Genomic DNA, 27,426 nt, shown 5'->3' with positions numbered 1-27,426 from the left:
AAGATTCTGGATGTTTTTAAGTGGGTGGCCATGAAAGTGACTATCTGTTGGAGTGGTTGTAGGTCAGCATGCAGAGGGATTGCCTGTTGTCGGATGTTGGGTGAGAATTGGCAGACTGGTTTAAGACAATAAAAAGGCAACATCAATTTAAATAACTATTACAACCGAGGTCTGGGGAAATCATCAACATGCTGACCTTTAAGACAGAAAATCTTTGTGTTTTAAATGCACAGGTTTGACAACAGGACCTAGAGTGAAACATTTAGAAACAAGATGTGAATCATGTCTGTGTAAACCCAAACATTTCAAAATGATCATCTTTCAACCATGGACAGCTCAACAACAACAGTGGTCAACCTCCATGTTTTATTTGTGTTGCTGCTGAGTGTTAAAACCAAATATGCTCATTGTGCAACATTAATGCCATGAGAGAAGATGCATGGATTACAGGCTTCTAATCACATGTTCACTGTCTAATAAGCACATGGCGCACACAGAGGCTGTATCGTCACCAGGTTTCACTGCCTCCTACAGGCCTGACATGGACACTACATTGTTTCCTGAGATATTTGCAAGTTCATCTGCAAGCAGGGCTTTTGTTTTCCATTGTTGTATAAATGCATTTCTTTAAAGAAAAAAATATATATACTGCTGTTAAATTTTTACTGTGCAACTTTACAAATGGCACCCTATAGTGAGCTGCAGCTCTGATATTGACATTAAACATACACCGATGGACACAGTAAACTGAGATAGACCTTTTTAATACAGATTTAGTTATTTTCTATACAATAGCACATATTATAAATCTTTTACAATACTAATATTTTTCTATACACGTGGTCATAAATGTAAATTACAGTGTACACACATACATTATTAACACAAATACACTTACATATTTCTTCTTTATAGCTCTCCTGCTCATTAAGACAATAACTGATTTTCTGTCCGGCAGATGATCGTGATCAAAGGAAAAGGGATTTCTGACTAAAACACAAAACAAACACTTAAGTATTTACATCCCTGAAAAATGTACATGAATACACAAGAGTTATTGTCTTCCTGTTTGGCTCACAAGTAGTGTAAAAAGGGTGAGGTGGAAGGAGAATAAAGCCCAAAGCCATAGGAGCCCTCCAAGTCTTCAGTTCATACAAAGTTTCAAGTGAACTCTATCTACTTGGTGAGAAAAACCGCAACCTACTCTAACACTCATATCACAACAGCTGACTGAGGGCTGCTTGCTGTTATTATCATCTTGGTTTTATTTTTGTCAAGCGAGTTTGAAAATGATACACAAAGCCCTGAGGAGAAAGAGAGACTATATTGTGTAATGTGTTCAGGTCTTAGTCCAGAGGCTGTTTTTGTTTGTCATCATTTAAAATGCTTCCTCAAAGCTGCCGTCCAGAGCAACTAAGAGATAACATGAGGAGATGTCCCATGTTAGAGGTCATTGGTTTGGTTCCTCGTGGTTATGCTGTTAATCTGCACTGGCTTCACAGACAGTTTTAATGAAATATTTCACAAAGTATTGCCCTTTAAATCCCTCTTTGAAACTGTAGTGATGCTGTTACAATGGTATTACAGTGAATCTTCATATACATATAGATACAAAAATGCCCCACATATTTATTTATATACGTTTAATATTCAGCAACCTCTTCTTTATAAAAAGACAAAAAAGTCTCCTTTTGTCCTTTTCCAACAACATTATAACATATAGAAAAAAGAAAACAAAACATTCTCTTTGTTCACACCTAGGTGGGGGTCATTGCTTTACTTGTGTTTTATTGCACATATTCATTGGCTAACACACAGATATGTCTTCATTTACCCAGTGTTTACAAATGTGCAAACATACTGACATAATCACACAACCCTCCTTCACCATTAAAACACATCTGAAAAATAAAAATAAAAACATGCCTTTCAACTATATTTTGTACATATTTTTCTAAAAAGTGCTGCTAATCTACAATTAAACTAGAATCTGATTGTTTTTTCTTCATTTTTTTTCTTTGTTTTTGCTTTTTCCTGGTAATTTTATCAGAGTATGTAAACTTTATGTTTCTATGCTTTTAATCATTTACACCCAGACATAACACTATGACCAGGATGGGTACCCTGATGGGTACATACAGCTTTTGTATCAGAATGAACATTAGCTTCTTGATCAATTTGAATCACACAGTCATGGCGACCCATGACCCTTTTGAATGTTCTCTTCTCTTCATCATTTTCTTCTGCAGATTTTGTTTCACTGGTGGTCATTATTGACAGTAATAGACAGAAAATGAACAGAGGGAGAAGACATGCAGCAAAGGTGTCAAAGTCTGGAGTCAAAACGCTGGCAAAGCAGCAATTTATGCTGCTTCACCAGCCCATTCCAACCCTGGTTCATTCATCTACAGCAATCAACAAGGCTTATAAGGGATACTCTGACCCATTCATTTAGCAATTGCAATCTAGTCCTCTTTAAGTTCACTCAAAACTTTATGCTTTCCAATTTTTTTCTCCATATGCCTGGAAAGTTCACAATACCCTTCCTTTAAGACGGGCCAGGACTTTAAATCTTGGTTGTAAATGGGTCTTGAAATGGACAAAGTCATTGTCTACAATCTTATCAGTTCAAAACACAGTAAAAAAGGGGAAAAAAACATAAAAAGTTTTGTCTGATTTAATGTCAGACAGTGAGGAGGAATGGATATTTGTCTTTTCATACAGGTTATGTAAATGTCTTCCAGAATTAGTAGATTCCGCAATGAGGAGATAATCAGAGTAATTAACTTCATCTGGTCATAATGTTATCCCTGATTGGTGCACTACTTTGTTATACTTTCTGCAATCGATGCAAATACTTTCATTCTGTGTTGATAACATTGTTGTAAACATACAGCTGGACATTCAGCACCATGACAATATACAAATAACTCAATTAAGGCATGAAAATAATGAAAACAAAAATAAAGGTCTTTCAGAAGTATTAATGTCTCTGAGAACATGTGTGCAGGTAGATACTTGTGTGCTTTCACAGATAGTGACTATATTATGTGCATTAAGTGGATGTGTGTGATGTGTGTTAAACTGTGCATATGTACATGCACATGCAGGTAAAAGTGCACGGAAGAGTAATACTGATTTGTATGTCTTTGCAGATATTTAACCCTTACGTTACATGAAGGGATCACACTAGCAATTGGAGTAGTCATGTCAAGGTTTGTTATAATGTTTGCCTACTGGCAGTGGTGAACTTGTAAGGGTTTATGTAAGGAGAGCAAAAAGATGGCTCTCATAAAAGCTTGAGGCTCTCCTCTTTCCACATCTGCCAAACACTTGAGGACAAAGTGTTTGTTCTGATCCTTGTAAATTATATGCTGTTCATTTGTCCTCACGCCCACTCACAAATGTACAAGCAATCCATCTCTATCAGCTTAGTAAGGTCCATTTAGTTGTTTAAACCCCAACAGCACTCTCAGATATGCAACTGCTCTTGAAGAGCAGCCTCATTCTCTGACTGCCTCAGTGAGGCATCTATCAGTGCCATCACTAGCCTCCACCCGTGACTTGCGACCTTTTCTCTGACCTCCTCCCTCGACCCAAGAGTTATGAATCACAGTCCCTCCGCTGGGAGCTGGGTCTACTTGCAGGAGCGATACTACCCTTTTCTTTACACGTGTTTTGAGGGCCCGCCGCAGTTTCTGCCTGGTGAAAGCATAAAGCAGAGGGTGAAAGATGGTCGTCCCATAAGCCATGGCCAAAAAGCACAGACGCAGCTCAACAAGGCCGTCACTGGGGCCCATGCAAAGGATCAGAACATTGACTGCAGACAGAGGGGCCCAACAACCCATGAAGGTAGATATGATGATTAGGGACATCTTCAGGACGCGACGCTGACGTTCTCGTCTGTCCCTGTGCCTGCGTACTGCCCTTCTCAAAGCGATGATAGCTGAAACTGAGGCCTGTACACCCATGGATGAGGCAGGCAGAGGTGTGGAGGCATGGGTTCGAGCTGACGCCGAAGGGGGAGTTGGAGAAGCAGGGGTCGCTGGGGTGGTCGCAATAGGGGTGGTTGCAGCAGTGCTCACAGTAGTTATTGTGGCCCCACTATCTGACATCCCTGGAGGCATGGAAGACAATGGTGGAGGTGATGTTGGAGTAGGGGTAGCAGAGGGGATGAGTGGAGGGTGACTGAGGTTTTGATTTTGGTTAGAGGACACCGTTTCTGTTGGCAGGCTTAGTTCCTTCTTCCTCTGCCTCCTGCAGCGTATCCTGCAGGTGGAGTCCTTTGACCGTGTGTTCCTCATCATGTGGGAGCCGATGCGGATGTTGAGGGCCTGGAGAATCCTGGAGTAGGTGAAAAGCATGACTGCTACAGCTATGAAGAAGCAGGGTACTTGGAGTAACAAGTGATAATACATTGCCATACCCGTGTAATACCCCTGCCCTCCAACACATAGCAGTGTCCTGTTTTGCCATACTGGTGGCAGGTGGTGCGAAGGAGAGGAGGGTGGAGCAGAGGGTAATGAAGAAGGAGGGATGGAAGAAAAAATGGGAGTATGCCCAGTGTTGAGTTCTGAGTCATTGCTCTGCCTTTCGAGCTCCTCATCCTCAGTATCCTCACCCGATGAAGAGAAGAAGTCCCCTTCAAGGAAGGGTAGGAAGAAAACAGCCAGAGAGACGGCCCACACTGCTGTCAGGAGTAATGCAGCACGTCTAGGTGTCAGGAGACGACTGGCTGGACGCACTGAGATATCGTATCTGTCCAAACTGATCACCAATACATTGACTGCTGTAGCAACACTTGTAAATGTGACACAAGCTTCATGGAAGCAGCAAAGTGTGGCCAGGCTGCTAAGTCCACTTTCATTTGCCGGTACCAGGATCACAGCAACCGTCAGCGGCAAGCAGAGCACACAGACCAGAATGTCGAGCACATGAAGGTTGACCGTCACGAGGTTGCTGACTGAATCTACCAGGTTGGATTGAGCACAGTAGAGAACAAGTACTGTCAAGTTGCTGCTGAAGCCCAACACGAGTTCCAGTACGAGGACAGTGGTCAACGACACCTGGAAACCGACAGGATAGGGTGTGTTCCAGCCTTCCTCCACACCCACCTCTCCCCCTCCATCCAACAGGCCTACCCCCTGACCATCGCTGGTCTCCAGGAGGTCACGATAGCCTTCGGTCTCCATTGACACCACAGCGGTCCTTCATACATAGCAACAGCAGCCGCCAAACCTGACCATGGTCTATGTTTCCTTTCACTCTGGCTCAGATGAGACAGCGTTGGAGATAATAACCAGATCCGAGGTTGTAGCTGCAAAACAAAACAGAGAAGATACACAGAAAGGAAGTTAGCAAGGGACAGAAAATGATCCAGAAGTGCTTCATGTTTATTTTAAAAAATAACACGGTTACAAGTGTAAGTTAAACATGTCATGATTTATAAGTTGACACATGGAGTGTGATTGTGATGCTGGGGCTCTTTTAAAGTCATGCAGCTGAAGTTATTATGTATGTCCTATGATCTCCTAGGGCTCAGCACACATAGCAGTTGTTACAGTGGTAATAATTTACAGAGGTTCTGGAACAAGATGTAACTTATATGCAGGTCTCAGTGCGTTTTGTTGTGCATTGATGACAACGTCCATATCCATTTGTATTTTAACAAACCCCAATGCTCATTTTTCTCATAATTCACACACCACAGTGGATTCTGCTGCAAAAGATAACCCTTTCTTTAGAAAGTGAGTGGGTGGATGCTTGACTCATTCTTGCACAGCATACATTATATGGGTCAGAAACTATACATGCAGGCTAAAGCTTTGTCAAATATTCTGGATTCAAGCAGCTTATCTGTAGTGCTGACAGGTCAGTGACACAGTACATGTTAACTATTGCTGCTTGTTCTCACAGCACCGACAACCAAGCCTGTGACAACAGCTATTGCTTCGTAGCTCTGGTAAGCACATCCCCCAGCTACTGTCAGTATCCGGCTCTATAAACAGAGGAGGCAGGGACATTTTTGGACTGTCAGGGAGAAGGTGCATTTTTTATCAACACGGAAGATCCAGCAAAGGACTGCAGCAGCTAATAGTTCACACATGGAGACGCAATGAAGACAAATGGATCAATGATCCACAGACAGTACCACATAAACAATGCTATCAGAAACAGACGGCCATGCCCCCTCCACAAATCCCTTTTATTCTTTTCTAATACATCAATTTTATGTCTTCCCACTCTGTTCTCTCTCCAGTTTAATGACTGACACAGGTTGTTACGCTTAGTGTAAGCTTTGTTCAACATTGATGAGATAACAATAATCTACCCTGTAGATGTGAGATATTAAACCTTACAGATCCTTTAAGGTGTTTTTCCAGACCATGAACCTCAATCTACCCTGGACTGATTGTCATGTGTGCTTTGACTGCCAATGCTGTTCATGTGAATTAGCATCAGCCGATGTTGAGTGGATTGCCTTTCTCGCTTCTCCTATTTCAATTTTATCGGCTATTCCAACCAACGCGAACTTTATATTTAACACAACTATTCACATAACTGCTACATAGAAACCTCACCAAACATGAATATTCCCTTTATAAATTAAGTAAGAATGCATGAAGTGAATGAATTCATCCTAAAAACTAAATGAGAGGGAGCTACTGCAGAGAAGATCTTTGTATTTTAGTTTCAAGCAGCATTGTTGGTTTTGGACTACTACATGGAGAATAACTTTCATCAACGATGAGAAGAAAGGGAACTTAATCAAATGTACCAATCAAGGACCAATTCTTCTTGGCCAATTTTCATTACCTATTTCAAGTTTTGCCAAACTCTACATAAAGGTTCAGCTGTGACAAGTTTTGCATATTATGGGTTGATACTATCTTCCTCACTGCATCAAGGAGGTTCTTTAAACCAAAATGAAATCCTTCCAAACTTGAAAAACTATTTCAGATGACACTGCACAAACAGCAGCAGTTTGACTCTTTCTTTCAAACACTCATAGGGGTTTAATATTATATTCTGCCTTTAACATAAACCTCACTTTGATTGGAGGATTTACTCCTCCCTGTCTCCACAAAAGCTGAAGACTTTGATATATAGAAAAAACATATGGAAAATGTTCAAAAACTTCACCCTGAAGGTTCAAAGTATTATGGAAAGTTTATGAATTGACAACCTAATAAAAGTTAACAAAAAATATGAGCAGTAAGGGAGTTTATAGCAGAATGACTGAAACATTGTTCCTATTTGAAATATGTATTACTTTCTCCAACAAAGCTCTATTAGGGTTTAGGGTAAATATCAAAGTAATTCCTCCCCATCTGGATGGTTTTTTGGGAGATGATTCCTAACCTGGTTGTGTGTTTTTGCGAGGCAATTGGACGGTGGTGAATTACGGCAGCAGAAAACCCAGGTGCCTTGTAAAGTTTGCTTTAGTGTCTGAATCAAAAAGCAATAATTCTTACATCCTGTCTTTGCTATTGCCTTTGACTGTCACTGTTTTTCACACCTTCTTGTTTGCCATTTTTTGTTTCAGTATTTTTTTTTTCTGTCTCCCATTCATCAAATGGAAAGCACCTGAAGGCAGAGCAGTGGTCTATCTTAATTCACTAATGGGTTTTATGGGGTTTGCAGTGGTGCTGGAACATTGATTTAAAGCATCATCGATCTGCCACTTTAACAAGCCTGAAGAAAAGAAGCATGTAAACATCCCTTTCATATCCGCTGCCAGTCACATTGTCTCATTTTGACTATTGCAAAAAGTTTTTTCTTTATGTTATTTCATTATCCATATTCCTCCATCAGTATAAAAAAAGACTAAATTATCAAGTGAGAGGATATAATTAATTTAACATCACACACTCAACCTTGACAATAAAACTTTAAAACATTAAACGTCTGTTAATTTCACTAAATTTTTTTAATCTACAATCTACATGAACAACTTCAGAAAAAAAGAGAAGCATTGGTTTATTTCAATTCAATAATTTAATTTAGACAAAGAAAACTTCACATTTACTTCCCACTCTGATTAGTCAGTAGCAATTTTGCTACTTACATGAGTCATGGGACGTGGTTTTGCAAGTCTTAAAAAAGATTAATTGGATACATGCACTAGATATTTTTGATGATCCTTTTTTAGAACAAGCCACTAAATGCCTCTAAATACTTGTCAAAGAAAAAATAAATGTAGCCTTAGCCAAAATTCTAATTCTAGCATGTTAGCAAACAAAATAAGGTGATAAGATAATAGTAGGAACAAGCTAATATGCTATAAAGCATGATAAGTGGTTAGGTTTCCCTTGTGAGGGATACAAATGAATGTTTTTATTTATTATAAAAGATTAAATGATATTTAAAGGAAACAAGGATTTGGAAATACACTAATTTCTTGGTGTTTCAAGCAAAAACTAAGTGGATGTAGTAAGCGTATAATGATTTGTAATGTAAAAACTGGCACAAGAATTCCTTTGGGAAACATAATGAAGCATAAAAGTTTTAAATAGCTAGAGTTATTAACATATCTTTGAATAGTTTAATGCTTTCCAATTTGAATGAGCTTAAAAGTATACTGTTATAGTCATATCAGTAGCAAGAGTATCAAAGTGATCTGAACGCTTTGTAACATTCACGCTATTATTCTTATTCCCAGACAAATGTTTACAAGACAATGATTTTGCAGGATGGAGACAGAACAGCTTTTAACAACACTGTTGTATCCTTTCACAAGGACAGGGAAAGTCTGAGAACGAGTGCCGCTATAAGGACTACTTAGTACTCTGATAAACTGATAAGAGCTACAAAGAAACTCGAACAATGATGTACATAATGTCTGGTAGCTTTCAGCAAGAGTAAATGTCACATTCCCTTCATAAGAGCAGCTGTGACTCTGACCGGCAGGCAGTAACAGTCTCAATATTCTACAGAGAAGGAGAAACCATAGAGCAATAAAATCAAAGTGTTCAGACAGAGCAATGAACTTTAGTAGGTTTTGTGCCTTTCAGACAAATTTTAAAATAACAATGTTAATTTAACGTATCATTCTAATATTTTGCAATCTGCAATCTGCAATCCTATTGCAAAGGAAACGAAGATGTAGTAATTACTCTGTAGCCTTCATAAATCTTTCTCTTTTTCTTTCTTTTTTAACCAAGTTTGCCTTGTTATTGCTGTCTGCTTGTTGTAATCAGCCTCTGTCTTCAGGGAGGTTTGTTCCCAAGAAGGCACGCTTCAGAGTGAGTTGTGACAACAGAAAATTGCTGGAAACAAGGTGAAACTCTTGTGCTGTAAATTACAATCAGGCCTGTGATTTTCACATTAGAGAGAAAGAAAAAGGTCAGGAGAGACTTCAGGCAAGAACAAAACAAGTTTTACTTTTGGAACTATGATCCAAACATACTGTGTTTTAGGAGGTAGGTTTCCATCATGCAAGTAAAGGTTAAAATAATGTATAATAGCTTGGAAGAGCCTATCCTGGGATACATGGGCTGGAATCGACCAGCAAAATGTTTCCAGAAGACTTGGATCTTCTCTGATTTGAATGTGACTAAGGTTTTGTGTGAATAGAAGTAGGTATAACCTCAGTTAACAACTTCACTTAACATCCTGTGTCAAAAGCATAAATTAACTGACTGGTTTGCTCAGTGCATCTGCCAAAGATTTAATTTTTACTTGGCAGATGTTTTTATTTTTTTCCCCCACCACATTTGGTGTCTGATTTAGTGTAGATTCTGTGATTTGGTCTAAAACAACGAGCTGGCAGAGCCCAGCACCCTGCTGCCAGGGTTATTATAGGTGTCCAGCAGGAGATGACAAGTTGTCAAGCTTCTTTTCACAATATAACGGGGGTAAACACTAAAGCAGATTGTGTGTTCAAGTGTGAAAAGTTCAGCCTGCTTCTTTTTGTTTTCTTTTCTCTGGCAGGATGGTGTTCGCCCTGCACACCCCTACACACAAGCTATGCTTGTGTTTAATTTGCACTCCTGAGTCAGACAATACATTTCCTGCTCGAGGCTTGATTACGTCCTCTGAGCCAAAAGACAAACAGAAAACCCACTTTTGTTCAGGTAGCTCCTAACACAACGCTGTGAGAAGAGCTTTTTGACATACTTCTACTGCTTGGTAGAATAACAAACATTATGAAGCAAGAGTAAATGAGAGGATTAGGTCCTCCAGCGAATATAATGCAAAAGATAACACAGCAGCACAGCTTTATATAAAGACAATGCTAAAAAAAAATAAGGCATAAAAGATGCTAAAAATGTGCATCAGAAAAATAAAATTTCAAAATAAAACTTGCATCTTCGGTCAAACTCTCTTTTTATGTGTCATTTATTTCCTTAATCACACCTTGATCAGCACAGGTAAACTTGCCCTGACATGAAGCAACGGTTTATGATCAGCACCTTTCTGATAAACAACAGAAAGAGACTTTCTCTTCTTTAATGAGGCAGCGAGACCTTATGAAATCTTTTGTTGTAAGCCCTGTCCGTTGAGCTGCTACCACCAATCGATGTTTCCACCTGCTGCTTTTCAAAGTACTTCACTTTTCAAGACAGCACGCTCAGACTTTCATCTTGGTCTCTGACAGTCCAGACAGGACTGTGATTTCAGTGTGTAAGGTTTGCAACGAGGTGCTAATTACTCAGTTGTGACCTGAGAGGTATAAAGATACTTGTTCTCAGAAATCCTTCTTCCTTTTCAAGTAAAGCCCTTTCAGAGTTTCAGTATCTTGCAAAACTTTAAAGTACACATACCCTTTTCATTTTTGCACATTTTGTGTTATGACCACAATTTAAGTATCTATGTGAGCCAATACTTTGCAGAAACCAACTTTTGCTGCAATTATATTTTTTAAGTGTTTTAAAAACACTTAAAAAAAACAGTTTGGGAGTTTGGGCAGTGTGTGTTTGATGGGAGGGAGAGTACAGGTAGAAGATGATGTGCTGTGTTATTTTTTTATTTATTTTGTTTGCTTGTGGGACAAAGAGTTCATCTGCGGTCTCACCTTACCAGACCACCTGATTCTTCATCATTTTGAACATTGTTCTCAGAGCTGTAAAAAAGTTTGTAAAAAGTTTTGCCAACTCTGATTTAATTGAATCTACAACTTTATTTCTAGCCTTTCTGGTGTGTTTCTTGGTCATTAAGTTGCAATTTTCTATAATGTTCCCTAAAAATCAGATTAAAATACATCAGACCCAGCCCAAGCCTCCATGGGGTCGTAAGCGAAATGTGGTTTTGGGGCCCTCTAGTTCTTCTAACAACATGGACTGGTTGCAGTCAGCAGCCCAATCATTAGGTCATTCACACACCTGCTATAACTTATTGCATCTTTGGCAGTGCTGTTTACATTATATACATGTATAATATGATACATTTATTGGCCAAATGATTAATCGACCAGTTGATTTCTGGGCGCCAGTTTCCTTAATTTTGGGGGATCGTGATTGGCCGATACTTACATGTGAATCCCATCTTATCCCCTAATCTTATCTTCGTCAGCAATGGTTTAAAAATCGGTCTCTGTCCTCTTCTGCTCTGCAGTGAGAGGTTTGACTGACAGACCGGCCCACCAGGTCAGGTCTGTACGTTTGCAGTTAACAATATTCACCCCACTGTTGCCAACTCAGTGACTTTTTGCTATATTTAGCAACATTTCAGACAAAAAAATTTATATCAGCCAAAATCAAAATCTGCTGGTCAGACTTTTTAAGATTGGTAACCAGAGATCGGCCAGAAAACTTCAATCAGTGCAGCCCTACACACATATTCATGACATTCTTTGATTAAATAAATTTCTCTTAAGCGTTACTCCAATAGCTAAAATTTAATTTATACCAGGTGAGTCTTTCTCCTCTGAGAATGTGGATTTTTTACTGGACTGATTCTGAGCCTCAAATGATTTTAACTGAAGTCTCACATAACTTAGAAGTTGATGTAAAATAATGTTTGTTTTAGCCACAAAACGATTATGCTCAGCGGCAAACAACAAATCCCCAACCACAGCATAGAGCAGCTCATCGATGTAGCAGCCATGTAGCCTGACGTAAAAACATTTTGCTAGACAATGTCAAACATTGAGAAGTTTTAATTATTCTTATCAAACACGGCGTTTTGAAGCCAAAATACCTCAGAAATATACAGAGCCAAGCAGGAGAATCAATTCATTTAAAGTTTAAACTCAGTTTCACACAAACACAAAGAATCTAGCATAAATGTTTGGCTGTTGAACTGAACTGTTCCAGGTCGCTATCAAGCTAATTTTTTTAATAGCAGCTTTGCTAATCTTTTACATTACCAAGGCACATTAAAACAAACCTTTATCTCTGCTTCTTCCAATTCTTCCTCTTTCTTTTCTCCCTCCCTGAAGGATAAGTCCTTTTTAGAGACATTGTTTTAACTTCTGACCGTAGCTTTGGACGTTTGGTTGCACGGAAGCTCGTTACTGTGAAGTGTCCGGTACCTACCGTGACCACCAGGGTTATTTTCATCAGTAAAATAATCATTTCTACATACATTATCAAATATATATTATTGTAAAAACAAATCAATTTATAGTAAAATTGTGTGTTGTTGATATTATAACGACATAGAAATTATTTTTAAAAAAAAATAAAATAAAAAATCAGCTCCACTGAGGGGGCCCTAAGCAGCTGCTTAGTTTGCTTATGCCTTGGGCCGGCCATGAAATACACACAGCTGCTTACAAATTCTGTGACTTAAGAAGTCTTGGGGATCATAATAGAGTAGACTGAATACAAATGCATCCTAGACTTTTGATTTTTCTTGAGACTTATTAATATTTTTAAAAAATGAACCACTTATTGGTTTTCCACATACAAAATCTGTCCAATAAACCAAAGTTTGTGATTGTCATGGTAAAAGACAAAATAATAATAACAATAAAGGGGTAGGAATACTTTTGCAAGTCACTGTATACAAAGTCATCTAGTTTCTAAAGGTAAATCTCCGCTGTTAGGTTAACCTGATGGATGGAAATTGTCAGGAGTGTTTAGGTGAGGACAACAAGAGTATTCCCAGACTCCAGGGATGAACAGGGAGAGCCTGGATTTGGATCAACAACAGAAGTTAATCATTTCAAAGTTGGGTCACATCCCAGATCTGGTAGTATTTTCATGCACACCATCAATCTTTACTGAGCCATTCAACTAATCACCCTTACAGAAATAGACAAACTTTAACAACCACATAAATATGTAGAATTAGAAAAACTGATTCAGTGTTTGTATAGCTGATTTCGTCCTTTTGCCTAACAGGACATTGACTGTAAAGACAGAAGTATATCAGCTGTTTTATGGCTTCTTCAGCCTAATGTCTGTGGAGAATTGCCTCCCTTCTCTTGTAAAGCTGTGATATGTCAGAACAAAAAGATGAGAAGGCTTTGCTCTTTGATACTATGGCACTGTCACCCAGCGATGACATTTGGGAAAGAAAGGGACGCAGAGGAGAGACGGAGGCGACCCAAATCAGAAGAAGACTGAATTGAGGGAAGAAGAAAAAAACAGGGAGAAAGCAAAGAGGTTGACGGCTTACACAGAGCGCTGACTCATGGCTGTTTTAGGTATTCCTGAAGTCCGCAGTGAAACAATTGATCAAAGCCTTAATTTTTTCCAACCCCATTCATCTCGCAGCACTAACGGCGAGCGTCCCCCAGCTGGGCAGCAGTATCCCTGGCAGACGTCCAACAAACCAGCCTGGAAATGCGAGCAGCAGACTGAGCTCAGTAAGAGCAACAACATCTTCATCTAATGTTTTTCAGATCAAGACCTGCTGTTGATTCTCAGCAGTGCAGCTGCTCAAAATGTGACAAGCAGACAAGCTTAGACGGTTCATCACATGTTCCAGCTTAACACCTTCCTTGCTACTATTCATAAGGCCAAACAACTGTTAGCACTGCAAAGTTTTCACATGTGCTATAAGAAATCCTGCTGATCCCACCAGTGACATGGATTTCACAATGCTACTGGTAGCTGCCATTCACCCACACAACCACCCACCTCCCGCCCCTCTGCACTCGCTCCCTGCCTGCCTCCCTGCCTGCATGCTCCCTGCAGATCCAACACAAGATGGATTGCTTTTCGAGGTGAACGACATGTTTTGTGCTCGGGAAATGGCCAAATCCCCATCCACACTTATCCCCGAGACAAGTTAGGAAGAGCTGGGATTGGAGGTTGGAGTGGGCATAGATAAAACAAGATGAAGGTGCAATGAGGGAATGATGGATGGAAGGAAGGCTTAGGGGTGTGCAGATGGATGCTGAGTCGTGTGCTCAGTGGAGAGGAATGTTTGTTCCCTGCTCACTGCCACAATCCATCTCTTTTTTGAACAGTCCCACTTGCCCCCCTTTGTCTTCCCTTTTCACCATTTATTTAGAAACCAGCATATGGCTTTGAGGTTTGAGACTTTGCAATATGTTCATGTCACTTCCCACAGGAATCTTTAATAGACCTGAACCGATCAGAAATTTGTGGCTGATTATGATCTCTGGGTTTTAAAACTCTTTGTGCTGCCTGTAGCAATTTAAGCTGACTCAGTCGTGTCCTCAAGTAGTTATGAGTAGATTGAAGAAGAGAAGTAAATGATGTTTTGTAGTTTCTTCCTGACAGCTCAACAATTAAGAAGAGGAGCTATGCTGCCATGTAAGGAAACATGTTGCAAAGACAAAATAAAGCAAAAATGATTACAGGATTTACATTTAAACTGTATTAAGCTTCTTTAATCAGCGCTTAGAAAAGTTAGCAAGGTTAAAGTCTCAAAATCATAATTATTTATGTGTATTCCCTTTAAGACTGAGAGTTGCTCCAACTGAGAGTTGAGAGGTTTTAACAAAGACTATCAACTTTATAAATCCGACAAGCACCATAACTAAAACCTGTTATATGTTAAACCTTCCTGTTATCTAAAGAAATTCTCACTCTCACTACGTGGATGAATTGCAGAAGTCTGATCATGTTGTCAACATAAGATTTTTGTAAATGCAGCATCCATGGTTCCCTCCTTTGAAGCACCTTGTTGATACTGGAAATAAAAAAAATTCAACTCATGTCACTTCCTTCTCCTTTGTTCAGCCTTGTTTCCTCTCTGAGAACGTTCGAACTGAATTAGAGTCAAAAACCCTCTGGGTTGTTCATTGCAATAAAAGCATCGAGTAAGCAATTTGTTTTATAGTTATCACTTATTTAAATATAATTGCAGCAAAAGTAAGCAGTTATATAATGTGGCAACTGATCTCTGATTTGTTGTAAAGATACCAAAGTCTGTCACTTCACATACCTCCACTAAAGTAAACATTATATCTTCATCAAATTTTCAAGAGCTCTTTTATTTAATATTCTTATTTTATTTCATAAAGATTTTTTTTCATAAACTAATGTCAACTTTATTCATTACAGTATCTAACTCAGTCCAAAAACACAGGAATGGTTTAATAAAAATTCCTACACAGTAAAGTAACTTCAGCTGCATAAAAGACCAAACAGAAAGTTAAACCGAAAAACATAAAAAGCAAATGCCAAACTAAGTCAAACACCTCAGAAATTGCATTGTTTTTAATACAAATTAGATTTTTTGTTAAAAGGTGTGAATGTTTTGCCATGGTTATGAATGTGCTGACTGTCTTCTTCACTCAGTAACAACCTCCACACCAAAGAGCATTATAGGCAGCAACCAGGTGGCGCTCACTATGGTGCTTTCACTGATCAGAAAAAATTCGCTATCTGAGTTTGTGAGCAGCAAGTCAGACTGAAAACCACCCAATTCCACTCAGCTGCTCATTTTGCAAAATAGCTCTAATTTTTCATAACATTTGTACCTTAAAGGCATTAATTGTTTTCTTACAAATGCTATTCATAGCTGCATGCTGAGTGGCCTTATTTTTATTTTTTTTCTGAGAGGCAGATGCAAAACCAGAACATCGGTAAAGAAGCAATGGACAGGTTAATTATTACAGCCTGCATGGCTATGTGTAGAAATAGAAACATTGCTCCCTATAGACAGCTTTGAACCAGCGTGAGGCATCATTACCACCTGACAGTGTGTTCAGTGGATTCAATTTAGCTCTGCCATTTTTATAGACACCCCTCTGCACCCTCCATCCAGCAGTGACGTGCTGGCTACATCATTTTGCTATTAAACGCACGTCCCATCAATATGCACTCATCAAGGCTGTCATGCAATCACCGCTCTTTGAAACAAAAAGAAATCCCGGAGCGAAAGCTTGTGAAATGAAGATAAATTAGGTCTAAAATGGCATACTATTGTAGAAAATAGCAATGATTAGTGTAGATGTAAGACAAAAAAGAAGCAGAATAAACTGGAGAGATAAATCAGCATCCATTGTGTTTGTTTTTAACCACTAAATAACATTTTCATTTTTATGCGCATTTAGGAGATTGTTCTAGATTAGCGATGTCTGCCACCATCTATCCATGTCAAACTCCTTACAAGCTGTGGCCTTAATAAACTCTGAATTAAATCAAACAGCACTTTCTATTAGGAGTTAAATTAATTGTCTGGATGCAATCATCAGAGCGAAATGGCCTGTGTGCTGCTTCCCACCTGTGTTGATTTGCTTTGTGCTGGAATGTTGTGAATAAATAGTCTCCTCACATAGAGAGGGCTGCCACCGTTTTAATGGTTCTCTTGTGACACAGCAGCTGGATGGTAACACCTGGCAGCAGCTTTGACCTGAGCACACATGCTGCACCGAGCGCATGCAGACACAATCGCTGAAAATCTCCCACAGACAGAGGATGGGAGCAGATAACGGGGAAACTTTACTTTTCTCTCCTCGACAATAAAGTCCTGGTCAAGCTGTGACAGCAGCTGGACTGAGAACTGAGAACAGGGATTCCTTAAAAAATGCAATAAAGTTTTTCATCAGACCAATTTGTTAAATTATTATTATTTTTTTACATAAATCCCCTGATGAAAGTTTTAAAGATAAGAGAAAACACATAAATTTCTCAACTTTTTGCTGCTTTTCTGGGTTTCTTACAACTGGGAATGCTAAGCTGCTCAGTCAGTTTAGTTTGCTTTACTAATAAAAATGACAGCTCTCATTGTTCCATTGTTTTATGCTGCAGCTGGCAACAAACATAACGTAACAAATGTTGCATAGAATCTTAGTCTTAGACAGGAAGATTTAAAATATTAGATAAGGGAGCTAAGACCACTGCCCATCAACCACCACAACACAACAAAAAAAACCTTTAAGTCAATTCATCTTTTACTGCAACTGCATTATCTCACTATGAAAAATATACAGCAATCCAACAGCAAGTAATTTATTTCAGTAAGAGGACAATAGCTCTTTCCATTGGTTGTTATTTGCACTCTGCTGGCAGCACTTTATACTACAAGCCCCTTTTGGCAAAGGACTACACTTAGTCTCCTCTGACAACATTTCATTACGTTGCAGCATACAGACGAATCTTTGACGATTCCTTTTCAAACAATCTTTCTACATTATCCAAAGTCCTGGATACTCTGTCTCCTCTTCAGCTCATCCTAGAGCTTTCCAATAGATTTAGGTCCGAGTCCTGAGACAGCTAAGGACGAAGGCTGACTTTGTGTCCGGTGACTGATTAATTGATTTGATTGATTGATTGATCAATTGGCAAAATGTTTTGGATTAATAAAATTTTGAGAACTTTATTTTATTCACAGGACAGTCCAGCAGGGGTTTATTTTCAATAACCCATGATGTCCTGGACTCTAACAAGGTTCTTAGGGTTTGCTAAAGAGAAGCAGCATCGCACCATTACAGATCCTCCACCATACTTAGCAGTAGGCAAATATTAACCCTTCCCTGACCACCAAACTCTCCTGGAGTGCTGCAGAAAAGCTCAGGGTGGGTCTCATTGCAGAAAAGCACACACATTTAAATTCCCAGTAGAATTCACCAGAATTCACTCCACATGTCTGTTTGAGATGCAAGGGCAGGAAAAACCCCACATACTTTTTAAAAATACTTGTGACTCCAGATCTAACAGTGAGCTTAGGAGATTTTCTGCCATGGTGACCATCATAAAACCTTAGATCAAAAGCAATCTTAATTTTTAGAAATGCTTCATAACTAAAGGTTGGATATTCTTACTTTTTCTGTAAGCTCATACACCTGAAATAAAAATTGACATTTCTTTCATGGCTTTTTACAAATGTTTTCCAAGTTGACTCAAAGTTAGATGCAGTGAAACAATGAGACTGTGAACCTTTTCTTTTGTAGGCCTACATGTGAGAATTGCTTAATGATACAAAAGTTTAATTTCGTTAGAATACTGCTCCAAAACATGACAGCTGCATAGAAAGTACAAAGTTTTGACCATTAGTGTTTAAATTCAATGGCCTTTCAAGCCCCTGCAGGTCTGAGGGCCTTTGCAGCCCCTTAGTTTGCTTATGCCTCTGGCCAAATTCAGGAGAGAGCAAAAGTGAAGTTCTTTCTGACAACTTAGATAGCAAAAGTGGAAAGCGGTTGTCTTAAATTGGTTTATATAAAGATGAAGCTGTGTAATTGTGTTCTGTGGAGCCCATGTTGTAAACAAAGACTCTTTCTAAACATATTGATTTTCAACAGAACCTTCTCAGCAGATTACTGCTTTTCTCGGCTCATTAGAGTGGTAGATTAGTGAAGTTGTGTCAAATCATCCGCAGGAATATGTGTAGCATTGTTTCATATTTGTGCACGAGCAAACAGAAGGCCCCGATGGGATCATCACTCCACGGCACAACAGAGAAAACTCCAAACATTAACTCTGACTCGACTAGCAACTCTGTTGCAGAGATAGAAAAAAAATCAATGGTAATCAGGACAGTTTTGGGCTCATGCAGAGCTAACCTTCAGCTTAAAATTAATTAGGCGCTGTTTTCATTCAGAGTCTGCAGAGAAAAGGAGAATCTGTCTGCACCAGATTTCTGGAGCACACTCACACCAGACGTCTATGAATGACTCAGTTTTAGCAGATAAAGAGGTATGGAAAAAGATGTTTTATGGCCAATCAAAAACAGCAATGGAGAAAATTGAGCTGATGAAAAGAAAAAAGATGAAAAAATGCAGAAGTAGCCAGTATCAGGTTGAAATGATTAAGCTATTTGACTCTGGAGGGCAATTAGATCTCAATTAATGCCATTTATCTCCCGTAGACAGGACATCATTGGCCAGGAGAGGAAAGCTCCACTGCAGGGCTATCAACTATGATATTATAACATAATGGCAGGCAAGGGGTTTAACCTTAACTCTGAGGGGGTGAACAACACGTGTGAGACATGATTGTGCACAAATAGCACCAAGGGATTCATTTTTTATTCTGCATGAAGGGACTTTTAAATGAAACACTCCAGGAGGCATAACATAAATTAGGTTCACATCTGTATTCATCTTATGGCTGTCAGTTTGCCACTTTTGCAGCAGGTGAGTGAGGAGCATCACAATGTGCATGTTGAAATATTAAGATCATATCTAGAACATGGCCAGGAACGTGGATGCAGGTTTTCCTACGCATGTTTTCTCCTTCCTCTCTTATCGCTTTCCTTTCATGACTACTCCAGTTTTCTGCTCTTCTAATGATGCATTGTATCTTCCCTTTATCTGCTCTTCCTGTGCAGTACTCTCACCATCATCCTTATTCTTTTATATCCCATCTAGAGGGAAGATCTGCTTTGAGATTTTTGCTTTCCTGTGCTGATGCAAATTTGAAAGCAACATTAGTATTTACTGTGCTGGGTTTGAAAGTAAAGTTAAGGGTTAAGTAATTTCACACAGTGAACAATGTAAAGAGGAATGGGCTTCTTCTGCCATCAGTAATCAATACATCTGCAGACAAGTCAATTACTGTGGCTTATTGAGTTTTATCTTTTCTATTCTATCGTAAGGTGGATTGTTATCGTCCTACTTTATTATCACATTTTAAGAAAAGAGGAGCATGCATTTAAGTTTAAATCTCAACAGAAAAACCTAGAGTGCCTGCAAAAAGATTAAAAGCCCCTAAATGTTTTAAGGTTTGGTCAATTTACAAGCTACACTATTTTTTTTTTTCAAAAATAAAAAACTCAAAATGCACTGTTCCAAATTATTATGAACAGCAGATTTTCTAAACATTTTATGGATTATAAAGAACTGCAAAAGGTAATTCTGTGAATGTGCAGCATTAAGTGGTCACATGTACTAAAATCAAAAGCTATTTCAATCAAAAACATCTTAACAGACCCAGTTACATGTTAACATAGGAGCCCTTCTTTGATATCACCTGCATAATTCTTGATCCATTGAACTTGTGAGTTTGTGGAAAGTTTCTGCTTGAATTTCCTTGCGGGATGTCAGAATACCTTCCCAGAGCTCCTGTTTTGATATGAACTGCATTCCACCCTCAGATCTTCTGCTTGAGGAAACTCCAAAGGTTCTCAATAGGAGGATAGTGATAGTGACCACACCATGAGTTTCTCCCCTTTTATGCCCACAGCAGCCAATGACACAGTGGTATTCCTTGCAGGATGACATGGTGCATTGTCATGCATGAAGGTGATTTTGCTACTGAAGGTACGGCTCTTCTTTTTGAACCATGAAAGAAAGTGATCAGTCAGAAAGTCCATATACTTTGCTGAGGTCATTTTCAGACCTTCAGGGACTCTGAAGGGGCCGACCAATGATTCTCTCCCCATGATTTCGGCCCAAAAAATGACTCCACCACCTCCTTGCTGACGTCACAGCTGTGTTGGGATGTGGTGGCCGTCCACCACCAATCCACTACTGCGTCCATCTGGACCATCCAGGGTTGCACAGCAGTCATCAGTGAACAAGTCTGTTTGAAAATTAATCTTCTTGTACGGCTGGGCCCACTGCGACCGTTTCTGCTTGTGAGCTCTGGTTAGTGGTGGCCGAATAGTAGGTTAATTTACCTCTGGAGGATCTTCCACCTTCAAATAACTGTTTGCTGCTTTGTAAGGGCATTTTAACAGCTGCTCTCTTAATCCAGTGAATTTGTTTAACAGAAACCTTATTCATTATGCCTTTATCTGTACAAACCCATCTCTGTTCTAAATCAGCCACAAATCTCTTCACAAAACGCTTCAGTTTTTGTTAAATATCGAATGTTTTCATACAAATTCCAGTTCAACCAGCCACTGGTTGAACTGGAATTTATTTACGGCCACCAAAAAAGGTGCCTAAATATATCACACATTTCAAATTTTTACTATTAAGCAATTAATAATTTTCCTTCTAATTCATAATTACTCTCTAGTCCTGTTACATCACAAAAAATATTAAAGTTTGCTGTTATACTGCGATAAAATGTGATACATTTAAGTGGTTTTAATACTTTCTCAAGGCACTGGAAACTATTTCACTACACATATATGACTTCAGTGTCTTTATATTAATATTCAAAGTGCATGCAGGATTATTTGGAGAACCTTGCATGCTTTTCACACTGGAATCCTAAAAATTTCCCTGACAACTGTCGTGACATTGTCATCTGAAAAAGTAAATAAGACCTCTCAATCAGCACGTCACATCAGAGGTACAGTACTCCTGTTTCTCATCGCGCCAAAACCAAATGTGACAGCTTCCCTCAACTGTGCTGCCGCTTTTAGTAAGAGAGTGACACGTGTGTGGTGGAATATTTCCCCCACCAGCAGCATCAAAGCTTGTCTATAAATACATTTTTAGATGCAAACCTACAATGACCCATATGCAAAGCAAACACACAGGCTAGACCCTCTAATGAGAGTGAGAATGGGAAAAACATTGGGACATATCTCAGTGTGGATTAACACCTTCTGATATTCTTAATCACGATATCAGAGTCTTGAATGTTTGTACTCGGTACATACTCTTAGACGCACCAAGAAGTTAGCTAGTTACTGGAATTGGTTGATTTTTAAAAAATGTAAATTACAAGAAATAAATGTTGTAAATAACATGATGATAATAACACGTAACTGTAATAAAAATTTACTTCTAAGTGGCATTGTACGATTCTTAGATTGAGTGGTCCTGTTTACAGCTGGGTGGTATAAAACAGATCATTTCCCTAACAACTGACACACCATACAAATGCCATCAGGTCATAATAACCACATTTTTTAGTGAGGTAATTGTTACAGAATAAAGGAGACTAAGAGCTTTTTTAATTGGCACTAAGTTGTTCAGAAATTAAGTGGGAACAAAAATAAACTTTCTCTGTCATGGGTCAGGCTGGAATAGAAAATGTTGGCAATCTTAGTGAGATACAGTGATTTCACTACTCATCCAAATTTTGCTGAACATAAAGAAAGGAAAGACATGAATTCAAATATTCTTGTCTTTGTTTTGAAATATTAGTGAAATCCTACTTAATTGCGGAGCTGTGTAGCGCTGCCTGCTCTCTTTCTCACACATACATTGTGACATTGCCTCCAGTGCTTCTGTAAATAATTAATGATCAGACATGGCATAATTTTTCTTAAAACTGCTAGTATGTACTACACCATCTGGCAAAAAAATAAAATGTAGAGTGAATTTTCACAGTTATAGTTTGGTTTGAAGTTCTTTATGTGCTGCACAGTGGAGCAGTTAATGGCACTGTTGTCTTGGAGCTAAACTCCAGCCATGGGTGTATCCATGGGTTCTCTCTGGGTACTCCAGCTTCCTCTTACAGTCCAAAACATATTGGTCACTTGTGCCACAGTACAAGTGACATCAATGGCTGCTAGAGAAAACCCTCCAGCAAGAATAAGCAGGTATGAACAAAAGACGCATGAAAGACTTGCTAGTAAAAATTATGTTTCTCAACATCTAAACTAAATCACTGGATTTTAAAAGGCCGAGGTATGAAAACTAAAGCAATTTATTTACTTTCTATGACCTAGCTTTGCAGGTGCAATGTTTCTCTGCAGTGGGATGCGCTACACAAAACACTGCAAAACAAACTTGTTCTTATTGTACAGCTTATGCTACAAGATCTGTATTAAACCAGCCTGCAGCCGATAAGAAGGATGCAGTGGAGACCAAGTGCAAAACAAAGAAAATAATAAGATAGAGCTGCAGAGAGCAAGAAACAACATAAACAAAAAAGATTTCAACACAGCTATTTGTTTCAAAATAATTTCTAAGGATTAAGATACGACTCGAGGTTGAAGGAAGTCCTGATAAGAATGGGATGTCTACCTTCAGTTAAACCACACCGAAATCCACAAAAGGAATCAAGCCACTTATATTATTTATGTTTAAATGTTTTAGCTTTCTGTATGTAACCCCTTTTGTTTTATAGTTAATCTGTCAGGCTATTAAATAATACATTTCTTAAATTAACTCTGTGGCAGAACATCTATCTTCATATTATTTATGTGTTAATTAGTCCTGGGATGCAATGTTTATTTATTTAGTAGATGCTATTTGTTTATAACAATACCACTCTGATTTATTTATCAGACATTTTGTCTCAGTGCAAAATTATGTTCAGTAAATGGATTTATTCTTCTTATTTGGTCTGGTGACTTCATTGCAAGCAGGGGCCAATTTTATTTTTAACGTCCCAAACTGCAACGCAAAAATTGATCATTATTGTATGTACTGTGACCCTCACAGCAGGAGTAAATGTCAAATTAAAGATTTCATGACATTTATTACACATCTGGTACATTTGCAAAACATTCAAATGAGATTTCAAGTATGAACAAGGCCCTCATACAGAGGAAGCTACATTCTCTGCTTTTGCCTCAGATCAGCTACGTACAGCATTAAAAAGGAAATTTATAATACATTCAGCAGTGACACTGAACAGTGGTGGCCATTAACATGGGCAATCTGGCACACAACCCAGGGTGTCAACCTATTAGGGGGTGACATCAGAGCATGTGATAAAGTTATCCATCATTTGGGGCTGAACAAAATGGTATTTTTTGTATTGCTTTTTGTGATGCCCAGTCAATGGGCTGTCTATTGATGTGGAAGTTGGATTCTGATTTGAGGTTGCAAATTCAATAGCAATTAACATTCACTGGTGTTTTTAAGAAATCTGGACTCCATCTGATCATCTGAAACATGTATTATAATTCAACAAAGATCAACATTTTAAGCATTAATGAGCTGTATTTGATAAAAATATATATGTATATCTGAGTTTTTACAAAACAAACAAACAAAAAGTTCCTTTTTGTTATACCCACTATATTCTGTGTGCAAAAAATGGGGCAGCATTTCTGCACGAACAGCCTCTGGCGCTGACTTTACTGTTACAGGTGAATAACTACAGTGAAGTCTTGATCTCATATGCTATATTAGCTCAACTACAGCCACAGAGGTGCAGGACCGAGCACTTTTTTATGAACCCAAAACATTAAACATGAAAACACGCTGACTGAGACGCTGAAATTAAGACGATCAGAGGTACAACCTCCATGGTAAGTGTCGTGAATGCATGAAACTAAAAGATACTGGAAATGGACCTTTTGTACCTTTACTTGTCGTGCACATTTCCAAATGATATTTTTTGGAAATGTTCTTATTTTCTCAAAGAGTTTTTGGCAAACCAATTAATTGTTTCGTCTGAAAATGAAAACGAGGTTATTAAAGGCCTCATTGAAAGTCTGTTGATTATGTTGTTGCTTCCCCTCGTTCGCAGTCCCAACAGTTGCATAGGTCTTTCAGCAACTGTTTGTGCCAAATTACAGAGAATTGTTCTTATAGTGTCTATTTTATAAAATTGAATCTTTCACATTGTTTCCCAGTTCAAATGTGCAAAATGCATATTTGCATATCAGAATCACGATAAGACTTTATGTTAAAAATAAAAAATTGCAGCCTTAAGCGGATTAATATAGCGTATAGAAGAGAGAGAGAGAAAAAATAGTCTCATGAGAAGAAGTGGCAAAGACAAGTGTTAAACTTACCAGTTTTGTTCGTGGGAATTCCCTTTACATCGTACTGCAGGTGTCGGTGCGCTGCGCCTTCTCCAGCACTGGACCCTCGATCCACTCCAGCGCTCTCCAGGACAGCCGGCTGTCAGCCAAAAACGTGACCAGAATATTTCGCCTCCGTTTTGTCATAAATATTACAGCGGGAGGGGGGGAAACCCTCCGCGCCTGCAGATGCAGAGCGCTACAGCGTGCTGTCCGATCACCAATCCACTAATTTTCCCTGTTTTTGAAGCGTTTCTTTAACACGGCACCCCAACACCTGTCCCTCTCGCAAAGCGCGGACTTGCACAGCATCCCACACACGGACCGGCCGCAAGCATGATCGTGCGCTAGCGGCACGCTGGAGCGCAGTCACTCCATTCCAGCGACCAATACGGCGATCCGCACGGGGAGGGGAGGGCAGGCAGAGAGGATGGAGAGAAGGGGGTTTGTTGGAAGGGGAGGAGGAGATAGGGAGGCAGGAGGAGGTGTGGGTGGAGGGGTTGGTGGTGTGCATGGGTAGCGTTTCACAAGGACGACCTGAAATTCCTCAAGGGTGAACGCGCGTTTTGTGATTCAGTGAGATTTCCCAACTGCGCCTCCTTCCATCTTTGCCCTAAAACGCATTACGCACACTTGCTTGATCTCCCTCAGATGAAGACATGACTGGATATAGGGGCTTGATTTTATGATCGGCGCCCCTCCACTTTGGGGGAGACTTTAAGACCCATTTCACATTTGCTGCAACACGTAGGGATTTCCTGTGAAGCCGTTAGCTGAACAGATTCATAGGTCCCGAGCCATGCTTACGAGCTAAAGAGCATTTTTCACTCTGCTGAGCACTCTGTCAGAAGCTGTGTCAAGGTCACTGGCTGTTGAATTTGTGACCTTGTAGCACAATAAATAAAACGTCCCTGCCGGTGCTGCTCACGTTGATTTGGAGAGACTTAAATGTCCATCTGAATGTGTGAGATAATGTGAGGGAGAAGGATAAAGATAGAAGGCTCTCTGATGAGAGCAGGAGCCTCAAACTCCCTTGTCAACAGTCAAAATAAAAAATAATCAGACAAAAACAAGTAATTAGGGTGTATTTAAAAGTCTTGTTTTCACAAACTGCAGCCGTTTTCTAATGTGCAAATGTTCCATAAAGCTTTTGATTTCATCTGACGCTTGTGTTTAACCTTTTCATGCTAATAAACCATAACGTATAACCTTGAACAACAAACATTTAAGGGCTCCAGAAGCAAACTGAGTGAATGCAGATACATTTGTGCATGCATGAATTATCGCAAGTCTGAATCATTTATTTTTGTCTTGACTTGGAGAAATGTGGTCATTATGTTGCTGACGATTTAAAACAAGGACGTCCTTGGGTTGTTTGGGGTCCTGGGAAAGATTTTGTTCAGCCCCCAAAAACAGAATTCATGAAAATAGCAAAAGAGTAAAGATATGAAATGGTGAAGTGGAAAGTTTCCAAATGTTCTGAATGAAGATGTAGAAGAAATATCTGTCACTGTCAGGGAAAAAGTATGGGAGAGACTGGAGAATCTAAGAGGCCAATGGTGAGTAAGTTATTATAATCACAATACTAATGTGGATAGTGTAACACAGATGAAATATCTTTTTTTGTTCTTTTGCAGTGGCACACTAAATTGGCATTTTTATGTAAAAATTCTTCCAGAATTTTTGTTGAATAAAGTGACATTTATTCTGTGCATCTCAACTAAAGGACAATTGCACTGCAGAAAAATAATTAAAAACTCCAATAACCTAGTTGCAAAAGTGGATACAAGCTTAAAATTAAAAAAAATTGGTGAACTTTTCTGCTTGTTTTCAGCATTTTTGATGGCTTGACATGTCTTGACTTACCATGCTTTCCCACTGTTCCTTGCAAAGGCTCCCAAATTGTGAGAACATAATTGTCCAAAACCTCATTCTGGTGCCTTCAAAGTTTTTTTTATCAAAATTACTTCTGTACTCTGGTTAGAGAACTGTATAACTTTAATTTTCTTTCCATTAAGAAATGTCTTTTTTGACTTAAATGTGAATGTTTGAAGTATCTGTGATGCTGAAATCCCTCATCTTTTGGGTTAAAATTGACTGGCATGTGGAACTGTTCATGTTTTCATTCAACATGACAAAAAGCCTAGTTTCTTGTAAAAAAAAAAAAAAAAAAAGAAAACCCAGATCAATACACTGCTACCACCACATTTCACTGTAGATATGGTGTTCTTCTGGTTATTTCTGTGTATATGCTTTTTCTTTATCTCTTGGACTTGCTGCTCAAAGTTCAAGTTTGGTTCCTTTCAGACCAGAAGGTTTTAGTCAAAGCCAGGTGATTCATTTGAAAGAAAATGATACTGCTTTACAGCCTCTGTGTAGACATATAGAGAAAATGGAGTCTCTTCCCACATGTATACAAAAAGTACTTGGCAGAAATTCCCGTAGATCTTGCAGTGTGGCTGACTGTGTCTTGGCAGCCACAATCACCATTTTCTGTTCTGATTCTCCCTTCTTGGA

General features: G+C 39.0%; 1 protein-coding gene across 1 annotated transcript; it reads right to left on the bottom strand.

Annotated features, from left to right (window-relative positions):
* Positions 1-748: 748 nt before the first annotated feature.
* On the bottom strand, positions 749-25,337 carry LOC116710908 (G-protein coupled receptor 22-like). Its single transcript, XM_032550205.1, has 2 exons — positions 24,901-25,337; positions 749-5,317 (listed from the first exon to the last, which is right to left on the bottom strand). Exon 2 carries the CDS (start codon positions 5,190-5,192, stop codon positions 3,504-3,506), a length of 1,689 nt encoding a protein of 562 aa, XP_032406096.1. The 5' UTR covers positions 5,193-5,317; positions 24,901-25,337; the 3' UTR covers positions 749-3,503.
* Between the last annotated feature and the right edge of the window lie 2,089 nt (positions 25,338-27,426).

Source organism: Xiphophorus hellerii, chromosome 20 (genome assembly GCF_003331165.1).
Source record: "Xiphophorus hellerii strain 12219 chromosome 20, Xiphophorus_hellerii-4.1, whole genome shotgun sequence".
In the NCBI taxonomy this organism is placed as follows: Eukaryota; Metazoa; Chordata; class Actinopteri; order Cyprinodontiformes; family Poeciliidae; genus Xiphophorus; species Xiphophorus hellerii.
This window is presented reverse-complemented; position numbering and strand designations above follow the sequence as displayed.